Source organism: Staurois parvus, unplaced genomic scaffold (genome assembly GCF_062004578.1).
Source record: "Staurois parvus isolate SC_StPar_1 unplaced genomic scaffold, SC_StPar_1.0 ptg000374l, whole genome shotgun sequence".
NCBI lineage: Eukaryota > Metazoa > Chordata > Amphibia > Anura > Ranidae > Staurois > Staurois parvus.
In genome coordinates, this window is record NW_028318170.1 from 615,785 (window position 1) to 630,328 (window position 14,544).

The 14,544-nt window shown below is 42.1% G+C and overlaps 1 protein-coding gene across 2 annotated transcripts in view; it reads right to left on the reverse strand.

Moving 5' to 3' along the window:
- The window catches only part of LOC149456143 (NACHT, LRR and PYD domains-containing protein 3-like), a 90,742-nt gene that overhangs the window by 19,527 nt on the left and 56,671 nt on the right, over positions 1 to 14,544 (reverse strand). For both annotated transcript variants that reach the window (XM_089685384.1, XM_089685383.1), the window contains exon 7: positions 1,993 to 2,163. In XM_089685384.1, the coding sequence (XP_089541510.1) occupies positions 1,993 to 2,163 (171 nt within the window). The remainder of the gene's footprint in view (positions 1 to 1,992; positions 2,164 to 14,544) is intronic.

The window sequence follows — 14,544 nt, forward strand, 5'->3', positions numbered from 1 at the left end:
AATTGGCAGAGAGGGGTGGAGGACACTGAATGGAGGCCAGTGGAGGGATTGGCAGAGAGGAGTGGCAGATACAGAACGGTTAGTAAGGTCAATGAGTCTGGCAGCAGCATTCATGATAGACTGAAGAGGGGATAGCCTGTGATGAGGTCGGCCAATGAGGAGGGAGTTACAATAGTCAAGGCGAGTGTGACGGGAGTGACTTTGGGTGGGGGGCCCATGGAGCATAGGTCACTTTGGAGAGGTGGGGAGACCCCTGTCTCAGCTCCCCATATTCCTCTTATGTGTAAGTCACCCTGTGTCTCTTAGGGGCACAGGGTGACTAATGGACGCTGAGAATGCGGTTGGAATAACTTCAGATGTGACAGTAATATTTATCAGTCATATGAAGACTATTCCTGGTTGTTGTTTCTGAACTAGACATGTGAATTGAAGGAGCCGGACCATCTGCTCTTTAGTGAGATCCTAATTCATCCAACCATTGTCTAGGTGTGAATTCCCATTCACCTTTTGTTTGGATAACCCAGCTAGCTGACCTAATTGACTTACTGGTTAGAGTGTGAAGTCTATTTCTGTATATAGCTGGGTTTGCATATGATCATGTGATCAGTCTCAGTGTGTATTGTATAAAAAACCTGTTTGAGTTTAAAATAAAGAGTTCCATGTTTATACAAACTGGTGTTGTCTAGTCATGTGTGGTCAGCGATGGTGTCCGTGGATCTGTGTTCGGACAGGGAAGCGGGAGTCTAACGGAAATACCCTAGCACAGTCGGGGTCCGGTTTCATTACAGCGAGAGATAACCAGGGAGTGAATAATTTGCTTATTAGTTTCCAAGGTTAAAAATGGCCGTATCTTGGAGATGTTGTGGAGATGAAGTCTACATGATTTGGACAGCGATTGGTTTTGGTGCTGAAAGAACAGATGGGAGTCAAGGATTACATCTAGCACCCTGGCATGAGGGAAGGGACTGATGGTTGTATTATTGGTCTTGATGGAGAAGTCAGGGGAGGGGGCACGGGCTGGGGGGAATACTAAGAGCTCAGTTTTGGAAAGATTGAGTTTGAGGAAGTGGAGTGACATCCATGCTGATATGTCGCTTAGTAGCTTAGTAATGTGAGAGGAGACTGAAGGGGTGAGGTGAGGAGGAGACTGAAGGGGTGAGGTGGGGAGGAGACTGAAGGGGTGAGGTGAGGACTAGAAAGATAGATTTGTGTGTCATCAGCATATAGATGGTACATAAAGCCATGGGGGTTTATCAAGTGACCAAGGGAGGAGGTGTAGATGGAGAAGAGAAGGGATCCAAGGACGGAACCTTGAGGGACCCCTACAGAAAGAGGGAGTGGAGAGGAGGAGCCAGAGTTAAAGGTAACACTGAAGGAGCACTGCGATAGGTAGGAGGAGAACCAGGAGAGAGCAGAGTCTCGCAGGCCAAGAGAGTGGAGTTTTTTGAGGTGGAGGGGATGGTCAACAGTATCAAAAGCCACAGAGAGGTCAAGTAATAAGAGTACGGAGTAGTGGCCATTGGTTGGGATGAGTACGGAGTAGTGGTCATTGGTTGGGATGAGTACGGAGTAGTGGCCATTGGTTGGGATGAGTATGGAGTAGTGGCCATTGGTTTTAGCAGTTAGTAGATCATTAGTGAGTTTTAGTAGGGCAATTTCAGTGGAGTGAGCGAAAGCCAGACTGTAAAGGGTCAAGAAGGTTATTGTCAGTGAGGTGGGAGCTCAGGCGATTGTAGACTAAGCATTCCATGAGTTTAGAGGTAAATGGCAGCAGGGAGATGTGTCTTAAATTGTTCAGGTTGGTGGGGTCCAGGGAGGGCTATTTAAGTATGGGAGTGATGTGCGCATGCTTTAGAGGGGAGGGGAAGGCACCGTTAGAGAGGGAAAGATTGAAGATGTGAGTGAGGGAGCATAGGATGGAAGAAGAGGGTGATCTCAGTAATGATATGGGGGACATTCTACTCCAGATTTAATTTATAGTAGAATTCTCACCTCAGCTCCTGCAGAGTACAGTCAGGATGTCGGAGTCCCTCACACAGACGTCTCATTCCAGAGTCTTGGAGATCATTACCTGATAAATCCAGGCTGGTAAGGGATCGGTTAGTGATAAGAATGGAGCGGAGATCATCACAGCAGGAGGAAGTCAGATGACACATATACAACCTGTAGAGACAAATACAGACACATGAGAGTATATTAGGGAAATAAACAAAAGCTCTTAGGGTATGGTCATCATAAAACTCATAGAAAAGAAAGAAGGAAGAAGATAATGGGGTCCCATCATCAAGGTGAGAAAAGTCAGTAAATCCTCTTCTGATGATCCATGGAAGGGGGAGGGGTGTAAATCTCTCCAGCAGTCCATTCACTCTGTAGGAAGCTTGTCTCTGGAGTAGAATGTCTCCCATATCATTACTGAGATCACACAGAGAAATGATGAGCAGATACTGAACAGGAGCAGACAAGGCCTGACATAGGGGGACTCAGGGGGAACTTGGTCAGGAGATGATCCAGAAGTCTTTGGTGAAGTCACACATCTGCAGATAGAATTCATAGCACAGACAGACATGACACACAAAGTCCACTTTCTTGTTGATATCACCCAGAAAAACTGGAATTCAAAATTCATTCAAACCCTCCAGATGGAGAATATAAGGAGGACGATCCTCACCAGAGGAGAGCTCTACTCATTTTATGGAGAAATTGTTTGTAATGAGGAAATAAAACAGAAAGGAACAAAATACAAGAAGATGCCCAGCTCTACATAGTATAATATGTGGTTGTGGAGGGACTCCGGAGGGGTTATGTCCATAGCACACCACCTTCATACCTGAACAGAACCCCCACCAGGAGCAGAGAGGGGGGATGGGCACTCACTGCCCAGAGCCAGGATAGAGGAAGCCTGGGGACTTTGTATGGCAGACAAGGACTCATAAAGGGGATGGGAGTTAGGGATGTTCATCATTTCTTGTAGTGATGGGGGATGGGTAACTTTTCACATTCATCTTGGGGTCTTGGGTTCATTCACATGGGTGCTGTGGCCTGTACAGGGTGAATCAGGTTTGTTTATGTGTCTGGAGTCACCTGGAGCTGTACAAACACAGCCACAGGTGCTCATTTGTCAGGTGTGTTGATGCGGGTGTACGGCCTGAACACAGACAGTGAGTTTGGGGCCACTCACCCACACCTGCACATTTGTCAAACCAGGACCTGTGGTTGTGTTCATACAGCCGCTGCATCCCCACAGAATGACAGGCAGCTCTATCCCAAACCCCTCTTCATACAGCCAGAGTACCTGTGTGGATGAGCCTTTAATTCTATTTTTTTACCATTTTTTTAACCACCCTGTTGGGAAAGGGGGGGGGGGCTTTCGTGAAATATCATTATGACATATTGACATAAAAAAAGGAACAGTCCAGTGCGCTGTCATCACTGACAGGAATTCCGTCTTCATTTATTCTTCCTTCTGGGTTCTTTGGCACCGGACATTTGGATGGCCAAGCTGTGATGATGTCACTCCCACGCATGCGCGTGTTAATCATGGTTGCAGCACAGCTCTCTCAATGGATGACATGCTGTCCATGGAAAGCACAGTACAGATGTGCCGAGTTTACTATTGCTTTATCGAGAAAAGTGAGTAAATGGTTGAATAGAAGGAGCTGATACATGGATCTGCACAGGGATCTGGCAGTGTAGGGGAGAAGAAGTTCCATAGGTCAGAGGAATGATAGGTCCATAATGGGGAACTGAAAGGAAACAGTCTGGGCCAGAGGAGTGGGAAGCCCAGATACATAAAGCACACTAAGCTGCAAGATAAAAGGCAGCAATAGAATAGTGTGGCAGGAAATTCTTTATTTCATGGGAATACAATTGATCAGCTCTGAACCGATGGGCAGTTGGAACGCGGGGATCAGAGATACAGGGAAGATGAGATGGGACAAGGAGTTTGTAGAATTTTCTGAGAATTTCCCAGTCACTCCACTGGGCCCCCCCTAGCAGATATTCTACATACTATAAGTAGCATACTCTTGTATCCACAATTAATACCTAAAATCCATACCCAAAACAATCCTAGAATATTAAATAATTTGATACCGACACCTAAACAAAATATTATATATATATATATATATATATATATAATATGAACCACCTTGGATTCTAAATCCCACTTCATAAATACATACTCTCTAAATTACTCTATTGAATGTAATATACTAAAATAGTTAAAAATTAATATTACAAATTATTAAAATAAAATATAATTACAATTATAAATATTAGATATAAATAAAATCAGTCATTATTTTATATTTTAAAAATTGGAAATAAATGAATTTAGATCCAAATCTACATTTAAGCCATACAGCCTTAACGTATGAAGCTCCAAAATCCAGAAAGTCTCATTCTGAGAGATGAAGTTGGATTTAGAATCCAAGGTAGTTCATATTATATATATATATTTATTATATTTTGTTTAGGTATCAATATCAAATTATTTAATATTCTAGGATTTATACTCTAGGATTGTTTTGGGTATGGATTTAAGGTTTGAGAATAAGTAGTGAAGTTTAACCTCCCTGGCGGTGTTCCCGAGTGTAGCTCGGGGTAAAGTTTCAGCACCACAAGCGATAACCCTGAGCTACACTTGGGAATACCATGCAGCGTTGCTCCGCGATCCCTCGATCACTTACCTTGTCCTGCGCTCCTGCGATGTCCCTCCTGCAGTGTCCCCGGCAATGTAATCCGGCGGATGCCGGCATCTGTCATCTGGGTTCCGTCCCCTGCGAGCGTCGGGACGTACGGGGGACGGAACTGGCGGGAAATTTGAAAATGACAAAAAGTGACACTTACTGAATACACTAAAATCACATAGTATAACATTCCTGTATCAAGCCATTTCACATACATTGTGTCCCGAGTGCTTTGTCCGGCGCCCTGCCTGCATTTTTACTGTTCTTTCTGCCTGGAAACTGAGAAACGTCCATGGCGTCCAAAAAGCGTCCCTTTAGGTCAGACGCGGTTTTAGACCGGCTAGAGAACAGCGATAGTAAATCAGAACCACTTGCAGAATTGAGTGATAATGATTGGTGGGGGAAATTCCTCATCAGACACTGAAAATGATTCTGCGACTACAGGTGAAACTCAAAAAATTAGAATATCGTGCAAAAGTTCATTTATTTCAGTGCAGCAACTTAAAAGGTGAAACTAATATATGAGATAGACTCATTACATGCAAAGCAAGATAGTTCAAGCCGTGATTTGTCATCATTGTGATGATTATGGTTTACAGCTCATGAAAACCCCAAATCCACAATCTCAGAAAATTAGAATATTGTGAAAAGGTGGAATATTCTCGGCTCAAAGTGTCCAACTCTAATCAGCTAATGAAGCCATAACACCTGCAAAGGGTTCCTGAGCCTTTAAATGGTCTCTCAGTCTGGTTCAGTAGGAATCACAATCATGGGAAAGACTGCTGACCTGACAGCTGTGCAGAAAACCATCACTGACACCCTCCATAAGGAGGGAAAGCTTCAAAAGGTAATTGCAAAAGAAGTTGGATGTTCCCAAACTGCTGTATCAAAGCACATTAATAGAAAGTTATGTGGAAGGGAAAAGTGTGGAAGAAAAAGGTGCACAAGCAGCAGGGATGACCGCAGCCTGGAGAGGATTATCAGGAAAAGACCATTCAAAAGTGTTGGGGACACACAGACGGATCCTGGACATGGGCTTCAAATGTCATATTCCTCTTGTCAAGCCACTCCTGAACAACAAACAACATCAGAAGCATCTTACCTGGGCTAAAGAAAAACAGACCTGGTCTGTTGCTCAGTGGTCCAAAGTCCTCTTTTCTGATGAGAGCAACTTTTGCATCTCATTTGGAAACCAAGGACCCAGAGTATGGAGGAAAAATGGAGAGGCACAAGGACCCCAAGTATGGAGGAAGAATGGAGAGGCACAAGGACCCGAGTATGGAGGAAGAATGGAGAGGCCCAAGGACCCCGAGTATGGAGGAAGAATGGAGAGGCCCAAGGACCCCGAGTATGGAGGAAGAATGGAGAGGCACACTCTGCAAGATGCTTGAAGTCCAGTGTGAAGTTTCCACAGTCTGTGTTGATTTGGGGAGCCATGGCATCTGCTGGTGTTGGTCCACTGTGCTTCATTAAGTCCAGGGTCAACGCAGCCGTCTACCAAGAGATTTTGGAGCACTTCATGCTTCCTTTCGCAGACCAGCTTTATGGGGATTCTGACTTCATTTTCCAGCACGACTTGGCACCGCCCACACTGCCAAAAGCACCAAAACCTGGTTTAATGACCGTGGGATTACTGTGCTTGATTGGCCAGCAAACTTGCCTGACCTGAACCCCATAGAGAATCTATGGGGCATTGTCAAGAGAAAGATGAGAGACATGAGACCGAACAATGCAGAAGAGCTGAAGGCCACTATTGAAGCATCCTGGTCTTCCATAACACCTCAGCAGTGCCACAGGCTGATAGCTTCCATGCCACGCCTCATTGAGGCAGTAATCGCTGCAAAAGGAGCCCAAACCAAGTACTGAGTACATATGCAGCTTCTACTTTTCAGAGGTCTGATATTGTTCTATGTACAATCCTTGTTTTATTGATTGCATGGAATATTCTCATTTTCTGAGATTGTGGATTTGGGGTTTTCATGAGCTGTAAGCCATAATCATCACAATGATGACAAATCACGGCTTGAACTGTCTTGCTTTGCATGGAATGAGTCTCATATATTAGTTTCACCTTTTAAGTTGCTGCACTGAAATAAATGAACTTTTCCACAATATTCAAATTTTTTCGAGTTTCACCTGTAAGCTCAGTGATGTGCGAACTTGACGCTCTATTTCACATTTCAGTGTTTTTGGTTTGATTATATTATTGAATTACATTTATTATTATTATATTATTATTTTTTATGATTATTTATTAAATTATAATTTATGATTTTGTGTTTCAAGTTTTATCCTCCCCGGGATGTATACTAGACTCTTGTTCGGACAGATTTCAGTGAGTTATTCCTAAGAATTACAGGCCGACAATATAAAACGCCAAATTTCCATGCAAAATAATAGTACCGCTTTCGGCACCAAAAATCTGAAATAATCATACCGCCTGGGAGGTTAAGCTTACTTTATATATTTAATTAATTTTTATTATTATCTATTTAATTAATATGATTTATTGATTTAACTGATTTCATAGATTCATTTTATAGATGTATTACTATATATAGGTCCAGATATAAGAGAGAGAAGTATATCACAAGAGGAAGGTTTTAGATTAATATTGTATATTAATTGTGGATACAAGAGTACGCTTCTTATAGCATGTAGAATATCCGCTAGGGGGGGCCCAGTGGAGTGACTACTGTGTATATATATTAGTATATGAGTAGTACGATGCTGTATATAGTTCTGGGTATTACTATTTAAGTACTATATGTTTATTCCTGGATATAGGGTGGTCGGTTTTTGAGTATTATGTAAAGTAAATATTGCACTGTCAATGATAATCTATGTAGACCACGGACTATGTACTGGTGGCGGTGTTTCCCTACTTCAACATGGTGGCTCTGGTCTCGGCGCCATGTGGGAGAGGGATATAAATAGATCCTTCCTCTCTGCAGTCGCTATCCCTTATGATTAAGTCCGATGACGAAACGCGTCAAGGGAAGTGATGTTAGACGCACAGAGGAACCAGAAGTGATCCGGCGGCCATCTTAGAATCTGGCAATACCTCATAGAAGTTCACGTAGAGGATACCAGGGAACTCCTAGAGGTCTGGAAACTTTGTAAAAGGCTATTTTAAAGAAGAATCTTGATGTAAGCATATTCAATAAAAGTATTTTAAATTGTATATGCGGGTTTACACTATGATTTATTCTATATATGGTGGGCATCGGTGGATTGGTGGAGATTGATGGTTGAACTTGAACGCTGTTAGATCCGGATGACATCTTGATCTGATCCATGAGGCTGTGATGATTCTTTGGTTGAAGCAGGATTTGTGCTAATACCTTCGCTGGGAGGTGTAAAGGCATATTATTTACATATTTTTGGTAGGGGTATTCACTCCTTACACCATAGAAGTGGACACAGTGTTACACAGGTTGTTTTTGGATGCATATTTTTCACCTGATTGATTCACTGGCACTGTTTTGACACTTTCACTTTTTCACTATTTGTGATCACGCATGGTGGTTTGCGTTTATCACATCTGTTTATTCTTTTATTTTACTGAAGATAATGCACTATGTGATTTTTCTTTTATGTTGAGGTTTCTTTGTGAGCCTTTGAAAGGCAGAATATGAAGATTGATGATTGAAGTTGACATGGAGTGACTTTTTTTTATTATTCATCTTTTTTTTGGACTTTTTTTTTTTTGGAATTTATTTGTGGGATATATACTTTTGGGAATATTATATTGGTATTAGCATATTCATTGTCACAGTGTTTACCCTTTTTGGGTTAAGTGTATTTTATGCTATTTATACATTTTTTGTTTTTGGTTATTTAGGGGATACCGTAAAATTTACATATAAAACATTACAATGGCACTGAGCAGCCAAAAAAGGATTCAAATGACACATATTAAGCAGCTGAACACAAAAGAATTAAAGAATTAATCCACAAAAATCCTAATACTAAATAAATATAAAGATAACTGTGCAGCGCTAGAAGTGAGACTCCTTATACCTAAATTATACGTTTTTTTCATAGTTAACCGCTTGGTGACTGCCTCCTGTAGCATTACTGCCCGTTCAGCACAACATCACATATATACACGTGTTCCGTGCTCCCTGCGTGTTCCCAGGCCGATGGTGCTGTGATTCAGTACAGCACTGATCAGACACAGGAACTGACCCAATCTTCTCTGCTGGAGCCCTTTTCTGTTCCAGAGAGAGAAGAGAGCAGATCTGAGTCACAGCAGCACACTTTACCCTCAGACACATAGTTGAGCACATTTTATCCCCCTGATTGCCCCCAGTTAACCCTTTCACTGTCCTGTCACCAGTGTCATTAGTTCAGTGTATGGATTTTTTAAATGATTGCTGTATGAGTATCACGGGTGACTTCAGATAGCGTTAGGGTCAGTTAGAGTCCCTCCCACATAGTGTCAGATTGCCCGCCTCACTTTCACCATCTAATGTAACCCTTTGTTTTCCAGGAACACACTCACACACACACTATACACCTACATTACTAGTATAGTGTCTGAACAGATCAGTATCTTTGATCAGATTAGAACTATACTAGCGCCCCCTTAGTATAGTTTCCCCAAAATTCAGCATCAGCGAGATCAGCTCTCAACACTTGCCAGCACCTGCATTTAGCCCATCCACCCTCCAAATAAGTGCAGTGTCAGTAGATTATGGTCACTTGATACATTACGCACAAATCTGCAGCGTTAGAAAGATCAGGCCTGAGCTCTACTAGCACTAGCAGGCAATTTTTTTTTGTAACAGTTCAAGCGGTCCCTGACCTTCAGGTTTTTCCCTAGGTACCTATAAATTTAGTGGCCAACCTGTCCAAAGAAAGGCACATTAATGAAGAGGCCTACAGGATTCTGAGCATGTCAGATGAGAGAAGAGGAAGGCTCACTGACAGAATCAGGATCAGAATACGGACCTGTAGAGAGCAGCAGCACCTTGACAGCTCAGACTATGGAGAAGAGGTCCCTGCTAAGGTCAGGCATACCTGACCTCAGGCCCAGGTTACTGAGGTGTTAGAGTTGCATGATAACTCTCATATGCAGCAGAGTGCCAGTACTAGTGCCGCTCTACCTTTAGGTAACTCGTGAGAACCAGCAGCCTAGTACATCCTGGCATTTTACATACCAGCACTAAAGTATTACTTGGTGACGTGGCAAGTCCCATAAGTGCAGTACAAGCTGGTGAGGTGGCTAGCACTAGTAGTGTCCCGCAGCCACCAATAATTCAAACACAACAAACTTTGCCATTCTCGGGGTGACCCTGATTATGATTGGCTGCACAAAATTTGGCCTCTCATAAATCACCTTAACCAGAAAGTTAAAGATGTGTATACACCTCAACAAAACTTCTACACAGATGAGATCCTCATTAGTTTTTCTGGCTGCCTTGCATTTGCACAATATCTCCCCAGCAAGTGTACCAGATCTGGGGTCAATATGTATAAGTCATGTGAGAGGGCAACAGACTGTATATATAATTTTTGGATTTATGAGGGAAAAGATAGTCACGTGGAGCCCTCCAGATGCCCAAACTACAAGGGGAGCAGTGGCAAGATGGTTTGGGACTTGGTGTCACCCTTGTTCCATAAGGGGTGACATTTATATGTGTACAATTTTTATATAAGCGTGCCACTTTTTAGACATTTGTATAATCTTGGAATTGGTGCATGTGGCACCATTCAAACTAATCACAGGGGCTCCCCCCAACGACTTGTAAACACCCGACGTAGAAAGGGGGAGAAAGCCTGCTTGGGAAATGATGAATTGCTCACAATGAAGTAGAAAGACAAACCGGATGTTTTTGTCCTGTCTTCCATTCACACAGATACGACCATCCAAATTTCCACAGTATCTGGTGTTGTTGAGAAGCCCCTCTGTGTCCATGACTAGAACCTTAACATAGGAGGGGTGGACTTCAAAGACCAGACGATGAAGCCATGCTTTGTTTCCCATAAAGCCAGACGCTGGTACAAAATAGTGTCTGTTTATTTATTTAAATTGGCTCTGTACAATGCTTCTGTGCTTTAAAAAGCAACTGGACGAAGTGGATCCTTCCTAAAATTTCAGAAATAGATCATCATGGCCCATTTGTATCCAGAAGGTGCTGTGGCCAATCCTCCAACACAGAAACACAGATACAGTGAGCTGGCTGCATGAGAAGCATTTTCCTGATGCCATTCCTGGTATCCCAACCCAAAAGTCACCCCAAAAAGGATGTTGTGTCTGTAGTAGACACAAAATTAAATGTGACACCTGCTTTTTTTGTCCCTCCTGTCCTGACCAACCTGGTCTCTGCCTCAAGGACTGCTTTCATCGCTAAGACACACTAGTGATGTATTAGTATAGGGTACAGCAGGGCTCAGTCTAGGGCACATATATGCACAGTATCTCAAGAAATGTTAGGTAGTCAGGGAACTGGCTATTGCACTTTGAGAGACCCTAAAATCAGTCTAGAAAGGTTACACTTTTTTAGTTTAAAAAAGTAAAAAAAAAAAATGTAGCAAGTATAAAAAGAAACAAACATACAAATAAAAACGCCAAAAATTGTTTTATTGAGTTAATGTTCTATTGTTATTGTTTTATTGTTAACCATTGTTGTTTGCTTTGCAGGAACGCAATTGAGCTACAACACCGATCTGTTTGTTCTGGCAACAACAGAGTCTTGCTCTCAGAATATACATCAGCATGTGCAGCACTGCTGGAGGAGATTTATCATCTGTATCACTCCTCTTCTTTGGCATATATTTTTTCATTTTTTGGCAGGGACTTCTTTATTAACATAATTCATTGTAAATGGAGGAATATGTTAGGTTCTTTTTTTTGTTAAGCCCATGGGCTGAATATATAAAAAGAATATTGCATGTATGCCCTACATTAGAAGTGGGTAGATGCAGGGAGCTATATTCTAATGGTATGCATACCACACACTTTTATTAGCAGAGATTTCTTCTCTATCAGGCCCCAACCATTACAACCTTGGCAGACTGACAACACCAGAAATCATAAGACATAGCCGTGCACTGTAGCGATTGTGATGTATAGCCAAATCCCAGCAAGTGAAATAAGAAGAAACAGCAGTGAGCGCTAATCCTGAAAGCGGCTAAGCACTCTAAGCAACCAATAACACTTAAAAGCAATAACATAAAAATAGTGCAGCGCTGAAAATAATGACAAAATGACAAAAAAAGTAGTCCACTAAAAGTCTATGTCATATAAACGTATCCAGTGTCAGATGTGGATTCAGAATAGGTGATCCGTGTGGAAATGGCTGGAAAACGCACTCACCAGAAGTAAGACACATAAACGCAGTGTGTATATAAAGCTCATGGATCTTCAATCCAGAGGGAAGTAAAGCTGATCCGGTTACAGGAATGGTGGATCCCTCCTCCGCAGATGCAGTAACAGATCTTCCTTAACACGATTAGATGTAGAATTCCAAGACCAGGGTTCTGCAAGCAAAAGCTCCTCAAGGGAGTTTTAGGGAAGGACACCCATAGTGAAGTAGGTAATAAAAGGCAGCTTTATTCACAATAATGATATCCAATTCAAAGCAGGCAGGTATCATACAGATGTGTCAGCAAGACAACTAACCCTGGTACTTTGAATAGTGGCCGCCGGGCCTCCACGTGGCACCGGCGGCGTAGCGTCTCGACGTCCAGGCTCCTCCTTACGCGTTACGTGCGCACGCACATCTTCAGAGGTATGGAACCATTGACGTGTGGACGCGAATGGGCGCATATATATAGGCATAATGACGCATGCGCAGTAGCGTGTGTGCCAATGCGCAAAACCCAAGGCGCATGCGCGTGGCTCCGTCTTCCATTGTATTGGAGCTCGGAGACGCAGGGTGGGAGGGCGAAATGCCCTATTGTTGACAGATGTCAAAAAGAAGTCAAGTTCAACAACGGTGTAAAATACACCTAATTAAAACAATCCGATAAGGATCTATGTAAAATATGCAAAGAGGCGCGATAGCGCCAATATGTTGAACTTATTCCCAATTAGATAGTATCTAGGTAAATGTATACATGCGTCATTATAGCTTAAAATTAGTCAACATTTAGTGAAGACATCATATACATAAAAGTAAAGGAAGAAGTTCCTAAAACATAAAATAAAATAACAATAAGAAGGCTGCAGAACTAAATCTGCACCAACCTAAGTAAAAATTGCAAATCATTAAGAGATCATAAAAAGTGCTAAGGTGGAAGCGCATGTGAAACGGTCAAGCCATGCGTCCATAACCATGCGTCTAAAACATGGAAAAATGGGGTGAAATTACATCATGCAAATCATTAAGAGATCATGAAAAGTGCTAAGGTGGAAGCGCATGTGAAACGGTCAAGCCATGCGTCCATAACCATGCGTCTAAAACATGGAAAAATGGGGTGAAATTACATCATCCATTGGCAATAAAGCAGTTAAGATCTAGATCTATATTGAGCCCCGCTGGGTGGGAAGTCCCCAATTCGAAAATATGCTTAGTCTCCAGCTGGGAAACTGCTCTCACTTTGTGTGTACCTCTCCAGTGTGGGGTGACTGAGTCGATACCCACAAACTTGAGTGATGTGGGATCTCTATGGTGAAAACGTCTATAATGTAGAGATAGAGAATGGTCTCTATAACCTTTTCTGATATTGGCAATGTGTTCCCGAAGGCGATCTCTAAGCCTCCTGGTGGTCCGGCCAATATATTGCTTGGAGCACGGGCATTCAAGTAGGTATACTACAAATTTGCTGTCACAACTAATAAATTTGTCTATTTCGTATGTCTTGTGTGTTTGACTGGAATTGTAGGAAAAGATTTTCTTCTTTCTAATTCCATTGCATTTACAAGCGATGCACCTATTACAGGGGTAAAAACCCTTCATATTAAATAATGTGAGTGGTTGGGCAGGGGGGTTAATAATATTAGGAGATATTTTATCTCTGAGAGTGGCTGGTCTCCGAAAAATTACTTCAGGTGTCTCAGGAAGTATGTCCTTTAGAACTGGATCTGATTTTAATAAGTTCCAATTCCTCCTGATGATATGTTTAACCGCTCTATGTTGGACAGAGAAGGTAGTGATGAACGGACAAAAAATGTCATTCATTTTCTTGGAATTGGTACCCAGGAGTTCCTCCTGGTTAATCTGGGTAATATCTAAGATGGTGTTATCAATCGATACCCCATTGTAGCCCTTCTCCAAAAAACGTTTTTTCAAAATTTTTTGAATTTGCAATGGTTAAGAACTACATGTGGTTTGATGGCAGATATTATTTACAAATAAAGGGTGTGGCTATGGGGGCGAAATTCGCCCCCAGTCTCGCCAATTTATTTATGTCCTTTTGGGAGGAAGAGATTATATATTCCAGGGACTGGCCAGAATTGGCCTTCTATAGGAGATATATTGATGATATTCTCTTGTTGTGGAATGGGGATACACAATCACTAAATAACTTCTTCACAACCCTGAATTATAACAATCAAAACATTAGACTCACTTACAACTTTAGTCATGAAGAAGTTAGCTTTTTAGACCTCACCTTGATGAGGGTAGATAATAAAATTATCACCAAAACATTTTTCAAGTCGTCCGATCGGAATAGTTATATTCCTTTGGACAGTTGCCACCACCCTAGCTGGCTTGCTAACATCCCTAAAGGACAATTGCTAAGATTGAGAAGGAATTGTACTAATACCTCAGACTTTCAGGTACAAGCCGACATTTTGAAAAAACGTTTTTTGGAGAAGGGCTACAATGGGGTATCGATTGATAACACCATCTTAGATATTACCCAGATTAACCAGGAGGAACTCCTGGGTACCAATTCC